The sequence below is a fragment of the Nyctibius grandis genome, chromosome 6 (genome assembly GCF_013368605.1).
Source record: "Nyctibius grandis isolate bNycGra1 chromosome 6, bNycGra1.pri, whole genome shotgun sequence".
NCBI classification, from domain to species: domain Eukaryota; kingdom Metazoa; phylum Chordata; class Aves; order Nyctibiiformes; family Nyctibiidae; genus Nyctibius; species Nyctibius grandis.
The window spans coordinates 67,687,998-67,709,819 of NC_090663.1; the positions used below are offsets into that span (position 1 = coordinate 67,687,998).

The window sequence follows — 21,822 nt, forward strand, 5'->3', positions numbered from 1 at the left end:
TACAATCACCATCTCTTTGAACAGCCTTTAAAAAATGGTAAAGCAAAACAAGTCAAAGTAGTACAACCTGCAACAACTGGCGACACTTGAGTGGTCTGCCCTGTAACGGCTTTGCTATTGATTGGTTTTGCAAAGATCAGCTTGGTGATCACCGGGCCGGAAGTTGGGGTTCGGGTCTTCTTTGCAATCTGAAAGATGGAGGAAAAAAGATCTAAAGTAACTTGAGCATTTTGGATCTAAATTATTGCATTGTTAAGTACATTAGAAAATAAAAAAGGCAATACTCGCACACATAATTAGAAGAATAATTGCTTTTCTTACATTTCACCCCCATTTCTCACTATGTAGAGAACTAGGATATCATCCATACCACTTCAGAAAACCAGCCATCAAAGCAGGATAGCCAAATCCCTTACAGCTTTTTTTTTTGTAAGATATGTCTCTGTGCAAACATACCTCATCTTCAAGATGTTGAAATTATTTCTTACATGCCATTGGTCTATATAAAAATGTTAAAATTACATGCACAACTCTCAATATTTGAAGCTACTTCTTTTTCAGCCAACCAGGACAAAACTTGTTCCTAGAGTGATTTAAATATGACAACTACTGCTCTGAAACATCTCTTGACCTATTCTGACATAGCAGCACACTTTATCCTGCAAATGGGGAAACAGCCTTCTGCAACAGTTCTCAAAAAGTACATGGATCATCAGTCCCTGAAAGTTTTGGGTACTTACTAGCCAAGAACGAATCAGTTGGCTACATCCAGGTACAAGGGGGTCTTTTTTACCTCCCGTGGTTCAGTCTCCTGAAACAGCTGGACCAGGAACATATATATGCAATTCGATGAAACGGATCACTTCAACTTGAAATCTTTATAAGCACAGTTTTATAGTCTTAAAAGTCTTAAACAAGACTTTTCCCCTTTTTCTACACCGACAGAAGTTATCTACGAGATGCATTTATCCTAATAGTTTCTATATACTGGCATCTAGCTGGTGAATAGTTCGATTAGGAGCTTGACTTCTTTCAAAGACTATTTTAACCTGTTGACTACAGAGGCTGCCTGCAGATGCAGATTATTGCTAGGATCTTCCCTGAGTCCAAGTGAGCACACTGGAAGGCATTACTGAAGGCCTTACACTTACCCATCCCACAGGTCAGGCTCATACTGCCTCTCCTCTACCACACATGTCCAGTTATATCCCATGGGCACCAGCCACCAACTCCAGCAATATCAGAGAGGCATGACATTGGCATCCATGTGAGGAGTCACCTCTCAAAGGCGCAGAACCACCTTTGTCATTCAAGTAGCTAATCGGAGAAATCTCACTGACATACAAAGATACAGAGATGACAGCTACTTTTAACAGCCTGAGAAAGTTGTGAGTGCTTAAATGAAGCGATTGAGTATGCTGGATGTTATGGTTTCCTACAAAAATCCCTATTTATAGAATTTGCTGACTGAAAACACCTTCTTTACAGTAGAGCGATGCCAAAACATTGGAAGTATTCAGTAGCTCATAATGAATGCCCCAGCTGCCCTGCAAAGAGCATGTGTGAGGCTGTTTCAGCTCCCAGCAGCGCACTCGTGGCATGGCCAGGGAAGCCAGAGCTCCCCCAGATATGGCACTGGAGCCCTCCAGCTCCCCGTGGAAAGCTAACACTGCCTCTGCATGCCTGAGCTGTGCCCAGCCAAGGGAATCCAGCAATGAGCAACTCTGACACCAGGCAGTGCCAGAAAAAGACCTCATTTAAAGGAAGCCATGTACTGCTTCACAGTTACAGTAGAAGTGTTCCTCAGAGGAAACCTCCACCTCAGACCATTGGCCAGTGAAGGTCATTTGCCCAAATATGCTGCACCCAGGCCACATTAGCTGCTTTATAGATGGCATACAATAGTCAAGGCTTAAAATGAAACAGAGAAGAAAAAAAAACACTAAAACCTTGAAAAATAAGTTGTTTGAAGAAGGAAGCTTCATTCATAGCCCAGTTTACAAATTTAACTCAAAGCCATTTTAACATTTCAAGGATTCAGTTCTCTTAGCACATACACAGCTGATAGAGATGAGCAGGCATTTTATCAGTTAATTTTTTTGTACATTTGAACACATTTTAATTTCTAATAAATTCCCCACATTTCATCTGCTTGATTTGAGATATCTGTTCTGCTGAAACTAATCTTACCCTGCCATAAGGTATTATTGTAGTTCAACTGCTATTGCTTTTACTCTCTGAAGCGAGGGCAAAGTCTGGCTCAGAATGTGATCAACAGCCAGCTCTGGACAACAGCAGTCGTTTCCCAGTAACATTCAGTAAATGTGCTTAAATGACTTACATAAATACGTGTAAAGTACTAGCTTCTCGTTAACATGAAATATTTTAGAAAAAACATAAAAATCCTAAACCAATAGCTGGTCAACACAAGTAGCCGTGCTTCCCTCAGACTCAACTTGCAATATCCACCTCAGATAAATCCCCCCCTGCTTTTTGGGTGAACCATTTATCTACAAAGAAGGAGATCTAGCAAATGAGTTAATCATCCTCTGCCTATGTAAGCTAAGCATGCTCTTTGCAAGTTACTTTGAATTAGACTGCAAAAAATATTTCCTGTGGATACAAGCTCTTCCGTAAGAAAATTATCCTAATTAGAAGCACGCACCAACCTTCCCTCTGCAGAGGTGAAGAGATTTATCTGCAGGCATCTTTACTTAAAGGGTCAATTTGTGTCTTCCTAAGCACTCTCCACTAAACAAGATGAACTAGCAAGTTTCTACAGCTGGACTTTGTTTTCAGCTGTCAAATCATGTTCTATTCATACAGAAAAAGGCACATGCATCCTCACATATACTGCTGGATTGAATATCCACATAGTCAGCTACCACAAAGGAGCTATCATACTATAAATCTACTCCCTAGATGACCTCATGGGAGCTTGTTCATGTAGCCACACCCTATGTAATTTATATTTGGCATAATATGAAAAATCAGAGATTCTAGAAATAGAAGAGAACAGTGTACTTCAGAGGAGATGAAGAGACTGAGCTAGGAATGGGAGTTTGCTCTGAGGTTAGGGAGTGCACCAGGTCACTCTTCCATGATGAAGTGAAGCCACAATGATGGCTTAGCAGTTGTCTTGCCATGGTAGCAACAATGCTATGGATGTACAGACTTAACTGCTGAAACACAGAGCCAGTTACCACATCAAGACAAGTTCAAGTTAGACTAGCTTAGTGACAGCAATGGTGATGGGTCTGGACATCTGTGAGAGTCATCTGCAAGGCCAAACTGCTGCTTAATGCACTTGGACTAAAGTAGTACACAGCAGGCACATCATTGTTTTTAAGCCTGTACGCAGGCAGAAAGCAGATGCACTTCCCCAGTAGTTTTGTCCACACATCCAGGGCAGTGGTTTCAACTAAATCAGGACAAGCTGCCAAGGGACAGTAATAAACCTCTGGATATAGATGGAGCCCAAAGTCCTGCCACATTTTACATCTCACAGCCTCAGACCTCTAAAATTGTATCAGAGAGGGAGACAGATTCCAAGGAACATTTTGCTCATCTCTATCAATTATGTCTTTTCTCAAGTGCTGAGATTTCAAATGCCACAACTAGATTACAGCAAGGCTAATTGAGTTTCTCTATTGCCTGCAAAGCCCCTACGACAGTGAGGACGTAAGGAGAACTGAAGAGAGCTCTTGGAATCATCTAATCTTTTACCAATAAACTTTTAATCACCAAGTCGAACTGCTGTGCTGCCTTGCATCTGAAATACCTGATTCACAAAGCCACACGAGGTAAGTTACACAAGACCCTTGGGAGGCAGGGAGGCATTCACAGCTTCTTTTTCCACTCACTGAAAGGTTAAGAGGCTTGTTCAGGATGATGGGGAAATGCATGACTTCATTTTCTAAGCCAGGAACTCAAGGCGTGAGTTACCTCCCCTGCCATTCATGATAGGGTAGACCATGTATCTCTTGCCTAGCCTCATATATCCCTCTGATACTTTAGTAATTTCCTACAGGGAAAAGCACTGGGAAGTGCTAACAATCATCTTCCCTGCAGTACCGGGTACTTATAACCAACTGAACATTGCCTTCTTGCTTTTCATTTCTACTTCCTGCACTCCTTATAGGAAAAAAGAAATGCTAGGTGTTAACAATTCAATCTGTTTTGCAAATGGAAGCAAAGGTTTAATAAAAAGATACCACAACAAAACGAATTTACTCAAACTGCAATTAACTAGATTTACAAATGGATGCAAGTCCATTTGTAACAGCTTCTATTAAGGAACCTGTAAAATTCCTAATGACAAACAGCAGAGGTCAATCGCCAAGTCACTGTATTTCAGTCACTGATGGCACAGGTCACCTCATGAAAGCAAAAGCACATCACAGCTAAGTCATTCTCCTCAGTTTCCTGTAACTGAAGCCATGTAACAGGAACTGATTGACTCTTAAATGTTCCTATGCTGAGTCAAGAGCAGAGCCTTTTTTGAAAGCTATAACGACAACCATAACATTAATGATCCAGGTACAAAAATAAAAGTCACTTAAGAAAACTGATATGTTTCAAACAGCCATTATTAAACATGTTTTCCACAGGTATGATGCACCAACAAAAAAGGAGAAACCAGAAATCTATGCAGGGATCACCTGCAGCTTTAAAACAAACCATCTTAGAATCGTAGAATGGTTTGGGTTGGAACGGACCTTAAAGATCACTTAGTTCCAACCCCCCTGCCACGGGCAGGGACACCTTCCACTAGACCAGGTTGCTCAGAGCCCCATCCAACCTGGCCTTGAACACTTCCAGGGAGGGGGGATCCACAACTTCTCTGGGCAACCCGTTCCAGTGTCTCACTACCCTCACAGTAAAGAATTTCTTCCTAAGATCTGATCTAAATCTACCCCTTGTCCTGTCACTACATGCCCTTATCTCGAGAGTTGGTCACATCTGCTTGCCATGAAATACTAGTTGGGGAACTTGCCATTCGGCTAATAACATGCTTAAACATTTGTAATTTTTCATGTGGAGCAAATTATTTTTTATTAGCATACTTAGAGTTTAATTTCCATCATAACCTGCATCAAGTTCTACTTTTTCTTCACTTTCATGAAGTCCTATTTCTGCCTCACTGCCAACTAGAACAAAGTCACTCATATTTAGTTCTGCCATATATGAGATGAAAATCAGACCCTCTGGGTCATAACCCAAGTCTTTTCAACACATTTTCAGATCCCAGCAGATTCTCTGTGGTTTCAAATACCTCAAGATCCATGCAAGAGATGAGGAACAAGACTTTGAAGTGTCCAGCTTACAACAGCATCTAGTCTATCAGTATGTATTAACAAGCTTAACTAGATTTGAAGCAGACACGATAAACCTTTATATTCTTTTTCAAATGTTGGAAGGTTTTTTCCAGAGAGTTTATTTAAACAAACTAAACTAATAGGCAGAAGCTACTCCTTCATAAAGGAGTAAAGCAGCATACACTTTGAATAAAGAGTAATAGGCATATAGAGTTCAATTCAGTCTTCCTGAAAGCATGTATAACTTATTTTTATAAAATGAAAATAATGGGAAAATTCTCCTCAATTTCCTGAATTTTAATAGCTCACTTTCTCTGAGGCAAATCCTAAGTTTCTAGACAGTAGCTAGAGGTAAAGGGCATAAAACAGTAAATGCATCCACAGATGAAAGCATGGGTTAAAAAAGCATTGTATTTTTTAATACAAGGAATAAATGCAAAGCCTGAAAGCAACCATGTGTCAATCAGTGAAGGAAACGGACAACAGCTGCAGTAACAAATAAGATGTTTCATCAGCATAACTCACTTTACCTGTACTGTTTTTAATTGCTGGGTCTGCAAAACAGAAGGCTGGGCCGCAGTGTTTATCAGTTGACTTCCTTGTGTCAAAGCTGAGACACCAACAACAGGTTTCACTTCTGACCGACCTCCAATAACAACTTTGATCTGCTGGCCTTGTACCTTAGAGTCTCCACCTTGGGCTTGGTGGGATGTGGCCTTCTGTGCCTGCGGGAGTTGGCTGTGGGGTAATGCTAAAACGATAGGTTGGCCAGACTTGCCCAAAGTTGTTACAATTAGCTTTTGCCCATCTGGTTTAATACTCTGATTGCCTATTTTAATATCAGCAGTCTTGTTCAGAATAATTTGATTGGCTGATATAGTGACAGGGGTCTGAGCACCAAGTTTATGGAGGCCACTTGGAAAGGTAGGCTTTACTACTGCATTCACATCAGTTTTTTGCGTTGTGGTGTTCACTGTCATGTCGCCTGAGTGATTGCTGGGTGCAGTAACCAATTCTGTGGTGACTGTGGCCGTAGTCGTAGCTGAGGAGTCGCTGGTGGAGCTTATGTTCACTATTTCTTCCAGTTCTGTTTCCATGGGAATGGAATCTCCCATCGGCGATGACACGATAACCGCCTCGATGCTGTCATCTTCCACCAGAGTTATACCAGTGTCCATTATTTCCTCAGGGAGCAAGCTGTTGACTTCTGCTGAAACCACCTCCATTGTAGCAGTTGTGACAGTGATCACCAGAGGAGGTACTGCAATAATATTTAAAACGTTATTGGCTTCCAGAAAACATACATTTTCAAAGCTTTATGAATAATATTACCAAACAAGAAAATATAGTAGCAGCTGTTTTTTTTCAGACTGAAGGTATTGTGCATGCACAGAAGGGATATCATGAAAAAAAACTGTTACCAAAACATAACACATTAAGCTGAATTTACTCTCAGTAAAACTTTGTATCAAACCTCTTCAACATCATCCATTGAAGTCAAATCAAGCCACTGACTTACTGTGAACTACCAGTCCACTCTTGACAACACAGCACACAAAAAGCAGTGTTTCCCCCCCAGGATACAGGCACCTTGTTCGGAGACATTTAAGCTTACTGAAATATAAAGCAAGAGTTAAACAGCTTTAAAAATCCAACAGATGATAATGGCTTGTCCTGGTTTCGTGGGGATAAAATTTATAGAATCACTTTTCTGTTACATTTTGTTTCAGTTTGTGGCCAGCCATGGTATAGTGATCAAGGCCATTAGCAGTGAAAGCCAGGGCAGCTGCCCCAGGCTGGCCCACAGCTGTGTTCTATAACATTAACATCAGGTTCACTATAAATGGAAAAGCTTGCTGGGGATGGGGGGGAGCTTTTTGCTCTGTTCTACTCTCCCTCTTTCTCCTCTCTTCTCAACAATCACTATCTCTGGAGGGACTTGCCACCACTCGATGGGCTAGGTATAACTTTATGTCCTCTGTATTAGTATCAATATTGGTTTTCTTATTTTATTAAATCTCTTTCCATTTCAACTCACCAGTCTCCCTCCTTTTCCCAATTCCCTTTCTCAGCTGGAGAGGCGACATTGGGTGATAGAACAACTGGTTACTGTTTAGCTCTGGGTGCAGGCTAAACAGAGACATGGCTTTTCTCATACACGTCAACATTGATTAGCAGGTTATCTTGCCTCAAGAGACTGGTTATCCATACCAGATGTACCAGGGTTCATTTTTGCCAAATCCTCATTTTGGAAATCTCAGAAAAACAAACAGCTATATAGTGACAGGCTTTAACACCACCACAAGCTCAATCAACAGCCCACCTACCCCAGGACAAAGCCAAAGCCCTGCCCTTCCAAGATGAACAGATAATTCCTCTGTGCTGTCTGTGAAAAGAACAGCTCAATATTTTCTTCCTCAATACTCATAAGAAAATATAATGCCCAAATTCATGATTAATTTGAAATGTGTTCTAAACACAAAACAAAGAACACCCCATCTGAAAGAAAACTGAATTTTTTTAAGCTGACAAGAAAGAGGGACTGATTTATACTAAAAAACCCCCCCCAAAACCAAAAACCAAACAACCTACAGTGAGATTCAAAGCCAAAGTCACTTCCCACTTGAAAAACCTTAAAGACATTGCTAGAAACAGCCACATCTACCATTCCTACTAAAACTATCAGCCAGAGGCTAAAACCAGGTCAGCTTAATAAGGCATTTTCCCCACTTGCTGACCCCATCAGCATGCTTGGGCACTGGACAGGCAAGCACACTGCATGTGTCGAGTGTACACACTCTCGAGTACTCATTATGAGCTCAAGAGGACAGGATCCTTGCAAATTCAGTTTCCTGCTTGCTAGGAAAAGTAGAGCCGAGTTATTCGTACTAAGCGACATTCATCATTAAGGAACTATGCCACTAAAAACACTGACCAAATGCCAAGGTGACATTGATTCCTCTGGAGTCACCGTGGTTTCATTTTGCACAGCAGCTAACTACAGAACAGCTGCATTTCGCCCATGAGGTAGAAGGATGGGGAAAAAACCCCGCTATAATCTACCTAGTTTCCATGCTGAGCTCAGGAGGCTGTGCTGGAGCAGCCCATGGCACTCCTGATTGTCAAGGGTGCCATCCTGATTCCCCTCGCCTCCAGAGTACAACCCATATCAAACTGCCATGACACTCAAGCAGCCTGAGCTGTGAAAGAACTCGTTCAGATGACCGACAGTCAAACTCACACACAGCTCACTTATTGGAAGACATTTAAAGACACAAAGTTATCTGATGTCACTGCCAGAAATACCTCCTCTGGAAAGCATTTCTTCCAAAGTAATGCCAGTACAGCTTGCAGTGATGCCAGCTCTGGTAACTAGTGCTAGACAAAACAGCTTACTCCTAAGGACACATTAGTAATAGTATCACATTGATGTCTTAAAGTCAAATTGGTTAACTGCATATGAGATTACACAAAAATAGGAATAGTAAAAGCAGACTGTTTCAGCCTATGTTAAGGCCACTAGCTCTCCTCCTGAATTGTGTTGCTTTATCATCTCCCCATCAACCTGCATGGGCTTGTGTCTTAATTCGTACAACTTTGAACTATTTTGGACACCCCCCCCCCACCCTCCCATCATCCTGTTCTATATTGACAAGCACAAGGGGCTTGGATCCAGAAGTTAAGACTCCTAGGGTCAACCGCAAGCCAAATAATGATTGCCTCCATGTTTGAAAAGGAGGGAATCATCTAAATCAGACAGTGGAAAAAAGTCACCAGATTCAGTAACGACAAATAATTTTAAATTACTTGCTTTTGGCTTGCATTTGTACATTACTCCCTAAAAGAATGGTCATTCTTAGTATCTTTTAACAGTATGACCATGAAGTATTTGCATGTATTTAAGTAGTAATACAGTTCAACAGTTATTTATAGTCTTCGTTCTTACTATTTGGTTATGTCACAAAGTAGTAAACAGTTATGAAATACCTAGATCTAGTTGAAAGGATATTTATATTAAAATGCACAGAGTCAGGGTTTTAAATAGTGTTCTGACTTCAAACAAACCACTTGCAAGTCAGAATGCAGAAGGAAAAGAAATATATTACATCAAGTCTGGAATCAGAAACTGAGAAGTTAAAAGAAACATTACATATGGTTACCGGATCAACAGCTTATGGCCATCACATTGGACAACTTTACAGTTATTAGGTCTCATCATTTTACAGTTGGCTTCCATTAATATATTCAGGCTAGTGTCATCAACAACGTCAAGAAAAGAACAACAACACAATGCACATGTTCTATTTCTTCATTGCTTATTAGAAATGACTGAAATAGACATATGAAACGCAAGAATGAAAATCTCAGCTATATGAGAGGCTGCTGTCATCAAAGGCAGCTTCAACATCCCAGCAGATTTTACTTGTAGGTATTTAGCCAGGATTTCTCAACAGTTCAGCTGTTTATTTTTTTCTAATGCTTTTATACCAAACATGCACTGTTTCCATTCTTCCAGCTCCTCTACTAAAGTGATTTCCAACAGTAAAACCATGCCAGCCTCTTTTGAGGTTCGAACAGCTTTGAGACCTTCAAGACAGAGTAAAGAATTATTTTAACAACATAAAAAGACTTGAAAGTTTCCTTCGCTTCAGCAGTTATGCTTTGAGTCACTTGATAATGCAAGAGCTGTACCTACAACCTCCAAAAAAGATGCATCAGTAAGTGTTTACGCTTATTTAGCTCAAAACCTGAAGAAAAAACAATCTAAACCAAGGAAGTGGATAAGCACACTATCAGACCAAAGAAATCCACAAAAATTCTAGGATCAGATTACTAAATAGATAATTTTAGCCTACAAAATAATGGCCATACAACTGAACTAAAAGCTCAGGAAGAAATTCATGTAATGAAGATTTGTTCAGAAAAAGACTGTCCCAGCATAGCTCAGGACACCCAACCAGCCAAACACATATAAAAAAAATGAGAGACTAAAACATATAGTCAGCAAAGCCTTGGAGCAACAACTTTGAAAAATGCTGAGCACTGTTAGGAGGAAGACAGGGACAAAAGCTCAGCTTGAGTGAACCACCTCTGATCATCTTACCCATAGCAGAGATCTCTATACTTGATATTCAACCCCAAGAATATACATATATTATGTCATAAAGCGTAACAGGGATTTATAAGGAAGAGGATAAAAAATGCCATCATTGCTGACAAAAATACAGAACGGCGTCTGACAGGTACCTGTGAACTTTGATCTATTTTTTCATTTTCTGTCACTAGTATGTCAGTGCAGAATCTTTAAGAAACTAACACTGTTAAAGTGTTGAGATCAATTATATCAACACGTTTGTTGATAAAACATGCAAAGCAGCCACATTAAACAGGAAAAATCCAAAGAATCAATAGAATAAAGCACACTGATCTGCAAACAAGTAAACAAAATGCAAGATATAACAATGCCTATATTTTACAGTAACTAACTGCATCTTATTACATCTCCAGAAATGGTCCCATTTCACTAAGATAAGAAGAGCTAACCTTCCAGTCTGCAACCACAAGCAGTTCGAGTGCAGCACTTCCATAAGGATATGTTACAAAATCATCAGTGAGGCTACGTACTGCAAGGAAAACTGTCAGAAATTCAGATTACTGACAAATAAGGCTGCTGAGACAAACTTTACAGGATGTCCTGGGATGGTGCTGCGTGTCAGCAAGGTCATCACAATGAAGCAGTGGACCAAGGGACTTGTCACCATTTGTGGCCCCATTAGCAGTCTCCTTCCCGTTCTCAGTACACACCACAGGTCTGGTGATGGTCAGCCATGGGAAGACTCTGGTAAAACTTGACAGGTTCAAGAACATTGACCAGACCTGCCTTAAGTCATTGGCAGTGTCCATTTTAAACGAAATTCTGAAGTGTCACTTTCACAGAAAATAGGGAAATCAAATCAGTAACAGCTTTTGTATGAGCACCTATCTTGAAGTGCAACAGACCCTACCCTAAAATCAAAAGCTTCATAAATGTATTAAGTCCAACACAGCCCCTAAACCAGCAGGGATTCTCTTGGGATCAGTAAAACTGCTGCATGATAAGCAAATGCTCACTGAAACCAAGAATCTTTGCCAGATACAGCAGCTAGTAGTTCTTTAAAGCTGGGATAGAAGCACGCTTAAGCGCAGCATTATTAAGAGCTAGCAAGGGCAAATACTCTCAACTTCCTGAGCCAGGAACTGCAAAAACCCTTAAAAAGAAGTATGAAGAGGAACAATGAAACACCATAAAAAATCCCTACCCTCAAGAGGTCACCACCACTGGGGCGATTGTCGAGGAGATAAATTGTGGACATGCCTAGAATAGCAAAACTAGTTACTACACCGCTAACCACAGGAAGATGGAAATATGACAATATATTCATTATTACATTTTCTTCCTGAGGGATGTAATGCAGAATACAGTTTTGCAGCTCCCAAAAAACATAAAATCAGAATCCTTGCATTAAGGGACTTATGAGCATCTCCACACGATCTTTGTGCCACAAAAGGCCAAGTCTTTTCTGAAGATCAGTAAAGAAGACATTATTAGCTTTTAAGAGAATCAAGGCGTATGCCTAATAATTTGCAAAGTGGAAGGGAGAACACCAATAGTTGCTTAAATGCTCTTCAAATTTTTCAGCTTCTGCTTATCTGCCCTCTGCGATAGTGGCAATACGTAAACTCCAGGAAGCTGCTGAGCTGAAAAAAAAACCCAACATTTTTTTGGTCTTAATACTTAGAGATTACGCAGTTTAAAATTACAAGGCCGCGAGTAGTTGGAAGCTGCCACAAAAGAGAGATCCAAGCAAGATCCAATGGAACACTGCAGTAGCAATTCATTCACCTGCTCCCATTCCCCTTCCTCATATTTCAGCTGTTGGGATGGAGGGGAAAAAAAAAAAGCATCTTGCAATTATTCAACCATGGAACAGTTACTAAGCTCTCCATGCTGCTCTCATTGACATATAACACTACAAAATATTGACAAGGACAGTTAAAACACAATGAGTCAAAAAAAACCACAGAGGAACAAACAGAAGATGTTCTTTGTAGATGTGCTGAAAAAAAAAAAAAAAAATCTTTTACTTAAGTGTTAAAAAATTCATGTCCTCTTGTGTTCAAACCAGAAATGTTTTACCTACATACTGATATGAAATACACTGCCTCCACCACAAAAATCTTTAGTTGATCATACCCAAAGCTTTAGAAGTGACGCATGCAACATGACCGCATCTTCTTCCTTCATTGCAATCACTTACAAATAAAGCAAGACTCAGCTATTCTGTGACCTGTAGCTGCTTTCTTCACATCAAAATTATTTCTCACATACAAGGAATCACAGCATGCCACCACAGTAATTAGATTACACACACAGAGTACAAAAGCAATTTTTACAATCAAACTAACAAAGACCTTAGATATAGTACATAACCAAAAATCCCCATGAGTCACAGAGAACCTTTCAGGCAAAACAGAAGCTAGAGAGAAAAGAGCAAAAAAGCCACAACTAAGTTTTTGATGAAAACAGCATGTCATACAAATTGTAAATGGTCGAATTACATCACACATACATGTGATTGCATTGCTTGCTAGAAAACCAGCATTTTAAAACACTCAGATATCCAACTCCGGATTGGATAACCCCCTTTTCACTACAAGAAGAAAATATTACATTGCCCAAATGTACCATCAATTACCAAACAAGATTAGTAAGGAAGAACACCTAGCCATTTTGAGGTACTAAGTAGTATTACTGAAAAAAACTCAACAAAACTCCAAGCACTCACCCAGAATCATTAGTATCTGGAAAACTAAACCACTTAAAGGTCAAATTACTTTCCCATGCATGGCTCACAGCTGTTACCTAGCTCTCATATGCTAGTTAAATGTCCACTAAGAAGGGGGGCAAAAACATACTATTTTACTAATATTAGTCTGCATTTCAAGCCATATCTACATTTCAAATTTGCATAGATATCTATCTACCTCATAATCATCAGTTGACACTTTCATCATTTGCTATCTGTGGCTCACAGCAAGCTAAAAACTTAAGACTTCCATGTTGTTCTAAAGAGGGACCAGGATCAGCAAGCTGATGATAAATCTGCTTCTCGATAACTACTTAGTGCCCTTTAAGGGCCTAATCCTCACCAGCACTAAGTAAATTCCAGAGTGCACTGAAGAGCGAAAGTATTACTATTATGCGAATGCTGCCCACCGATTTAGCAGTGCAAAGCTCTGCAGAAGTAAAAGAACATCGATATGTGTATGTTTTTCAAATGACTGGCATGTCCAGGCTAAGGCTGCAGAAACAGATAAGTAATTAAGATAGCCATTTATACTCTGATTACCAAAAAATGCATGCTGTAGACCACAGAAACAGATTCCATACACATCTGTACATCCTCCTTTTCTCTTAAAAAAAGAGTGCTGAAAGTTGCTTTATCATGGTAACCTTAAAGTTTTAAACACTGCTTGTTTAGCATACACCTTACTCATAGCAGCTTTCCACGAAAGAACTGGAAGTAACATTCTTCGCAGCAGAACACTTCAAAGTTCAGTTTGCTTTCTGTAACTGTAAACAATGTTCTACTTTCAAGCAGTTTCATGCAAACTAAAAATAAAACAGAAACCAATCGAAACATTTCCCTTCACCCTTCCCTGCGTTTGCATGCCAGTTTCAGTCATTTTCATAACATACAGTAGCACAAAAGCTGAAAAACAAAACTACAGAGCCATTCTTATAATCACTAAACACATTCTGAAGGTGTTCACTGCCATGAACAATCCAATGTTTGTAGATTCCAGGGCCTTTACATGTAATGAAGCATTTCTAACCTTATGTTCTATGCAAACTTTGTGGTGAGACCAAAAGAAATAACCCCTAAAATAACTTCAAATTATTTTATTTTCTGCAGTGTTTATGAGGCCAAAACTAAAACATTAGGAATCTGAAGTTCAAATGATATGTATGTAGCGAACTTAGCTTGAAAAAAACAACAAATGTGAAGAGTACTTAACACCAGGCCCCAGAAACGCAGATTTCAGTCTTTTAAATATAGCTCGAAATAAAGGTCTTGCTTTCCAAATTCCAGACACCTCTTGAATTGGGGCTACAGCAGAATTCAGAACACACAGCAATATCACACCAAGAACACTCTTAAAAACAACATGCATGAAAACTGCCATGATAGGCTTGATATTGAGTTCCCCACAGACTTTTAACAGGTGTTATCATATTGGACACCTTTTAAGATTAGGCTTGGTGTCAGCAATTTCAGCAAGAATGCATTTTAGCGCTGAATTTATGAACAAGGTTTATCACAACAGAATCATAACCTACCAATTTTATTGAGACTTTGCAAATCAGGAAGCGCAATGATTATGTGATGCATTACATGCATACTTCAGCAGCACTGCCCAGTGAGAAGGTACAATGCATGAAGTTCATTCTAAATGAAACAAAACCACATACACTGATTTCAGTGGGGCATTTCATTTCCAAAAATATGCTAACATGGCACAGAAAAGCAGTTTGTCCTAAAAACTTAATTCCTTATGCAATCATATGATTCTTTTCAAAGTTAGAAGAATGCAGAGATGAAAACCAGACAAAAATCTAAGACTATAAACTGCAATGCTTTCAGGGTAGTGCTGTCAAGATTTGGACAGCAGCAAAAGCTGTTACGGCCACTACTGCTTTTTAAACTTATCCGAGAAATCTAAGTTAGCTTTCTTTATTTTTGAGTCCAATGGAGCATTGAAAGAAAAGCAAAAATAGCTCAAACAGTTATAGTGCAGTGATTCGCCAGAAAACACGCTTCTAGCTGCAGATCTCAGCAGCTCTACCAGCCTTAAACATGACAACACTTAACAAGTACAGAATATATTTACTTGCAGAAGAACTGAGCTGAAGATAAATAGCTCGCCTGCAGGCAAACTGTGACTTGGTTCAAATGCCAAAAAGCACTATTACCCCTTCCCTCCCACTTCAATCTCCAGATAAAGCACTCCATATTCCTTTTGGGGAAAACTTATTTAAATAACCAGGATTATGCAATAGTTGACTGGCTTTTGTGGAATGAAATTCCACATAAAGATTTTGAGTCAAGAGATCAATTCAACAGGAGAAATGTGAATTTCAGTGAAATCTTCATCTCTGCTCCAGAACCATGTGGGCCACTTCAAATGCCGTCTTCTCAGACCTCTGAAGTCTCATTTATCATCAAAATATTATCATTTATCATCTCATTTATCAATCAAAAGATTGAAGAGCTTCTGAAACAAACTGGTAAGTTTCATTAGGTGTACATAAGAAAACCAACAGTTAAGCTTTTGGATAAACACCTCAAAAAAAAAAATAAATCTTACAGACAGGACTAGCCAGAGAGAGGCATTTCAGTGACTAGGACCACACATTATCTCTTACAACCTTTGTTGTCAGTATCATGAAAGCAACACAGAGAGATATTTTACTCTATCCCTAGAGATGCTTTATTCCAGACAGCATATCAAGGCCACCTGGAAGGAAGATCTCTTTGCACGCACCCTCTGCGCTGCTCAATATACCCCTTTCTGTCCTTACAGGGTACCCTTCCCAATTTGACTTCCACAGCAAACATGCTCTACCACCAACTGGAAAAGTCACCACAACACTGGGCTGAAATGGATCCAGTAGGTTCATCTCATTCTCAGAATTAATAAGAGAAGGAACAATTATATGCAAAGCCTTAATTGTGTTTCTCCATGGAAAAAGTTGTTTTCTTTTTTCATGTTGCAAGATCACCTAGCTCATAGCTTCCTTCTTTACTACATCTAAGACAACTCTGTATACACAAAAGAAGCATTTACCAACTGTCAATTTATAATTTTGGAGAGTGGACATAAACTGTGTTGTTATACATGAGAGGACATCGAAGCTGACCTGTAGCCTTGACAGGTTACCTGCTATGACTCAGTTGCCCTAGTCGATTGCTCCACTGTGTTAAAGCACGACATACCCACAACGAGCTGGACCCACCTGAATCAGAGGGTGTCTCAGAACCTTGGTAAGTTGCCCCAGAATCCAGCTCAGGACATTCACCCGAACAGACTGTACAGTTTGACACAGAGCTATCAAAATCAACTGAGCAGCAGCAATATAACTTATAAGTGACTATGGGAAGAGTTTGTGCAAATTTGTATAGCATCTGCATTGTTGAGGGTAGTCTACATTCTTATTATCTGGACAGCTAAGAGATAACTCTCTTCCAAGGACAACTTATTTTGCAGCCATAAACAAATATTAGAAGCAGAAGCAAATGTAACACCTCGTGATAACAATGTCATTAAGAATTTTTGTTAAGAATCCAGGACAACCAACTTGTCAAAGCTTTTTATTCAACTTATGTCTTTTTGCTGACATAACACCAAAACTCACCTTCCCGTTCAACAGAGAATGAGCTCTTATTTTTCCCAGTCATTCCAGTAGCAATGGTAAAAATTCACAAGTAGCCTCCTTCTTTCATGTTTTCTGCCTCTCCCAAGAGAATCCATAGCTCATATGCAAATGTTGACATTTTTCTTCACGGGAAACAGAAGTGACAACCTTTGCTAATATCGTAGGTGCTAAATCGACTACAGCCTTGCTGGTCCCTCTGCTGTGGCCAGTTCACAGCACTGGCACTAGAACTATTCTTTGCAAGCAGAAAAAACCCACTCCTCATTTAATGTTTCAGACATTAACCCAGAAAACAGAAGAAAACTATTCCAAGAGGAGATCGAATACACTACATAAAAATACAAGGCTTGTGATTCCCACAGATTCTTGACTGCTTGCTAGTGCAAGTGACATTCTATGTCACACCTACCTATGCAAAGCAGAAACAAGCGACAGTTGAAGTGAAGGTCACTTGTTTGCCTAAGTTGATTTCAAAGGAAAAAAAATTTTAGAGAAACAAATAATTTTATTGGATCATTTTATAACCAAAACAAAATAAAGAACACATTATTTCATTTCCTCGTTTGCTGTGTTCTCCCATCCCTTTTTGCCAAGTACATACAAGCACACATCAACTATTCCAGGCAACTGAAATTCACAAAGATCAGTGGCACAAAAAGATAAGAAATGCAGTCCTTAAGAAACTCTTGAACTGGACATGTTTTCTCCCATTTGCTAGAAAAGCCTTCTCAGAACCATATGTGTACCTAAGATTCATCCCCTACTGCTGGCATATTATCAAACAAAAGACCACAACTACACGTAGGCAGTCTTGCTGTACTACAACTCTCCTAATTAATTGCCATTCTTCAGTTTTGCCACCATTTCAATAATGGGTTAAATAGTGTCATTCATTTTATGCATTCCCCATTTTCTTACTCTTTCTGACACTCTACATTTTGTCTCTAAAATTGAAAGGTTTGTTTTGTCATAAAGCAAAGAATTACAAAATCACTCAGCACTGCATTTTTTCAACAGTGTCTTTTGTTTAGGCTTACTGAGCTAGAGATTGCCTTAAAAAAATACATCCTGAAACCAAAAAAGAATAATCCGCAAAAAAGCTATAATTAACAAAGGCCAGTGGAAAAATTAATCATCTAAGACTGCAAACTCACCATATTTGCATATGTAACAGCAGAGTGAAAGCAAACTGTTTTAACACAGTAACAGAATATGCGTGTGGAACACAGACAAAATAATTTCCATTCTCTTTCCCATTCTCTACAGAAGACAAGATATGGAGGCAGTTTGTCTGCATGCTTCCCAGAGGATCACGGTTCTAGATTTATCAAATACAAGTGGCAAGCTATAGCAAGGAAAAAACCCCCACCTTACTCCTTATCAAATGCTGAATACATAACTAGTGTAAGTACCTAGTCTTTCGTCATCGGTTACAAGGAATACTAAGAAAATATCAGGTGTCCTTCACCACAAATTTAACCATCTATAGTCACAAAATTCAAAATAATAGTTCCCAAGGCAACCATAATTCACTCAACCAACACACACCATTCCCCTCCCATTCTTCTACATTCTGTTAAGTGAATGCTCCCTACGTGATGCACCGTACATACAACTGTGTGCAGCACATCAGAGGAATGGGCAAGGTACGCAAATGAGCAACTCCTATGTGTTTAAAGTAACAGTTATCAAGTTGTATAGACATGAGTTTTACATTACACAGTTAAGGTTTTTGGGTGTTTTGTTTTTTTTTTCATGGGAAGAAAGGTTAAGCTCATGCCACCACTGCCAAGTTTGTAACAGAGGTGCTAGCTGTTTTGTTTTGAAGAACGGTCAGAAGAAAAAAACCCAAACCAACCACTTGCCCACATATCAGTTATGAGGAGATCCTTCTTCCCTGGGCAAGTTCTGTGTAATTTAAGCTTCCATTATAATTTTAAAAGGAAAACCAACAGCTAAAAAACCTTATCTGTCAACAAACTGGCAATTACATACTAATAAAACAAGCACCTGCTACGGTATTTTAGGATTTACAATGAAAAACATCCTAGCAATACCTTTATTGCACTGTTATTTCAAATAGCATCCTATGCTACTTTGCCCACTGTCTGCACATGATCAGCAGCATTACTTTCCTTATACTCCATTTCCCTGTGCATATTAAGCCAGCATTACTGCTGAAGATCTCCTGTCCTCCTTTGGCATCTGCCTATTCATTTCCATACAAACATTTTCCCTCCTCCTTGTGCTAACAAACATTTATGTAGCTGCAATGGCAGCCCAGATGAAGGAACTGAGCTGGGTTAAAGCTAGCCATCCAAACCAAGCTGTGGGCTGTCACAGCCCTGCTTTCTCAACGCTGCTGATGCTTGTGTTCAACCCAGGAAGAAAACTACTCCACAAAGTAGTGAGCAAATTCTTGTGGGTCAGTGTGCTGAGACAGCTCAGTTCAAAGTCTATGAGCACCAGAACGGCACCAAGGAATCGCACCACAGCCAACAGAGCTGGGTCAGGAGGCTGGGGAAACCCAGGAATGTCCTTCACCTCCCAGCTTGGCATTTATACTCCCTGCACAGAGGGAAGAGGAAGAGTACAACCAACTCTCTCAGTGGTGGCACCACACTAGACAAGGTCAGGCCATTTGGTGTAGATTCACTCCAACCTAGAGCAAAAGTCAGGTTAGTTTTAATGCAGATCAGTCTTTAAGTGTGGTCTATGTGTAGCTGCTTAAGTGCTTACAAAGCACAAGAGAAGGGGAAAGCATGGAAGAGGAAGAAGCTGCCAGGGAAGAGCAGAGCCATCTTCCTCACCAGCAAAGCAGCAACAAGCGCTCGTGGGATTATTGCAGTGCATAGCCACATTTTCTCCCAAATAAATGGGAGAGTAATACTTAGAAAAACACATTGAGAGCAAGTACAAAACTACAAAAGCTGTCAGGAAAGCTCTGCCTAGACACTAGAATATTAACAATTAATTAGATTTTAAAACAGAAAGCTTTCACTTGTTTGCAGATTGTGTCTTCTGTTTCATTCAAATATTTCAGGGGCTGGGGGGAGCAGATAAAGCTATGCAGGCAGACCTGAGACCACTGGGAACTTTTTGACAAAAATAACATCAAAACCCCAAAAAACTGAAAAACTTTTCACAGGAACAACAGATTCATCTGAAGAAGTTTCTAAAACATTCTCCAAACAGGCTTCTTGAGCCCACAGTAGAAACTGCTGTTACTCCAACAGATTTAAAAAAAAAAAAAAAAAAAAAAAAAAATATCAGCCAGACCATATAGATGGGGACTGGGTATGTACCTGGAACTCGTACAACAGATCACAGTAGAGCCCAGAACTTAGGCCATAACCCTCATGTGGGTAGCAACATGTTCAATTGCAGAAGTATGGCTTGTGAAGGGGAACAACACACAAGTTGTAAGAGTTAAGGAGCCACTAATCTACATCTGGATCTGGAACATGAGAAACCTGCATCTCTCACATCATGTAGCTATGTGCCCCCATCATTGATCAAAGGGTTATTCCAGCAGTCTCATTCTTTCTCATGCAAGAAAAACTTCTACGTTTTCTAATGTTGTCAAGTGAGCAAGCCCAGTCACAGACTGTACTGCTGCTTACTGGTTTTCCAAGCAACTGAGGGAACCAAGCTACTCAAATGTAAGGCCTGGCAAAATGGCAAAATACAAATCCTTGAATCAAGAGTTCAAGAAACATTTTCCACTTCTTATTGGAGCTCCTGTAGCTAAGAATAAAAAAAAAAATCCACCAAACAACCATCGAGTTTGTCTCCTAGGTACTTGTTACAAATCCCACCACTGTAGTATGCAGGACATTCTGTAGGACATTAAAATGTGCTTTTGACAGCCTGTGAAGTAAGAAAGCACTACCTCTATAGTACAGGAAGGAAACAGAAGCACAAGCAGACCAATTGACAGATAAGGAAGAACAGTTTGTTGCTGAAGTAGAAATCAAAACACCACCCCCCAATCTACCTTACTTTTATTCTTCTCCCATGAAATATTTTTCAAACAAGTGCAAGGGAAAAGAATCTAAGGGGCTTTGACTGCTTTTCAAAACCTAAAATAAAAGATACCCCAACATGTCAGATAACAATGTCTCTAAGGCCGAAATCTGACAGCACTCTTTATCGCCACACTTCAAATTTACCTGTGGTTAGCAAGATACTCAACCTGAAACCAGTTAAAGCTTTTTGAGAATTCTAGCTGAACATTCAGTTACAAACTATCTGAGCTTGGACATCACAGAAGTATAAGCAAACCAAACAACAGCAGATAGTTCTTGATACATAATCTGAACAATCAACCTTGCATAACAAACTTTTGAAACTTACCACATTACAACAAGCACGAAGTACCTTTTTAACCCATTAGAGATGCTGGGCTGTATTTTCTAACATACGCTCCAAGACAGCCTTTAAGAGTGCTTGGCCTACAGAGCAATACAGCTGTACATCTCTCTGTAGGTCGATACAAGTCTGTACAAGGCACATAACCAACAGTTACCACTTGCTGACACATATGTAAACTGGATGTCTTGGGGATTAAAAAAAAAGACAAATCTAATGCATTTTATTTTAGGAAAGGGTTCCCCTGACAGAATAAATATTTGCAGCTGATAACCCACTATTCTTCTTGCCTACAATAAGCCAAAAAGCTATTGTGAACAGGCTAACCACACACAAGGCACTGCCTGTTACTGCCAGCTTTATGTAAACATTGCAAAGAATATTCCTAATTATTTTTCTATATTCAGTATTTTCTACAATAACTGTAATATATTTCAAGCAACTGTTCAGAAGGATGAACCTAATGAAAGACCATTTAAATATCCGTTCTTTCTTCACTTGAAATCTTAAGTCCAAGAGCTTTCCTCCTCTTCACACTCTGTTCCAGTGGACAGTTTCACATGCTCTCAATGCTGCAGTGCTTTCCAGAACTCAAAACCCGCAATCAAATGTTACATAATTAGTACGTGATGTGCTTCAAAGTCAAGGCCATAA

General features: G+C 39.6%; 1 protein-coding gene across 7 annotated transcripts in view; it reads right to left on the bottom strand.

Annotated features, from left to right (window-relative positions):
• The window catches only part of LIN54 (lin-54 DREAM MuvB core complex component), a 42,500-nt gene that overhangs the window by 19,203 nt on the left and 1,475 nt on the right, over positions 1 to 21,822 (bottom strand). For 6 of the 7 annotated variants that reach the window (XR_011048359.1, XM_068402777.1, XM_068402773.1 and 3 more), the window contains exons 2-3: positions 5,849 to 6,579; positions 68 to 188 (exon numbers count right to left, since the gene is read on the bottom strand). Coding sequence is in view for 6 of the 7 variants with exons in the window: in XM_068402777.1 (XP_068258878.1) it covers positions 68 to 188; positions 5,849 to 6,544 (817 nt within the window). In the remaining variant the exon portion in view is untranslated. The remainder of the gene's footprint in view (positions 1 to 67; positions 189 to 5,848; positions 6,580 to 21,822) is intronic. The other variant, XM_068402778.1, reaches the window with a different exon arrangement.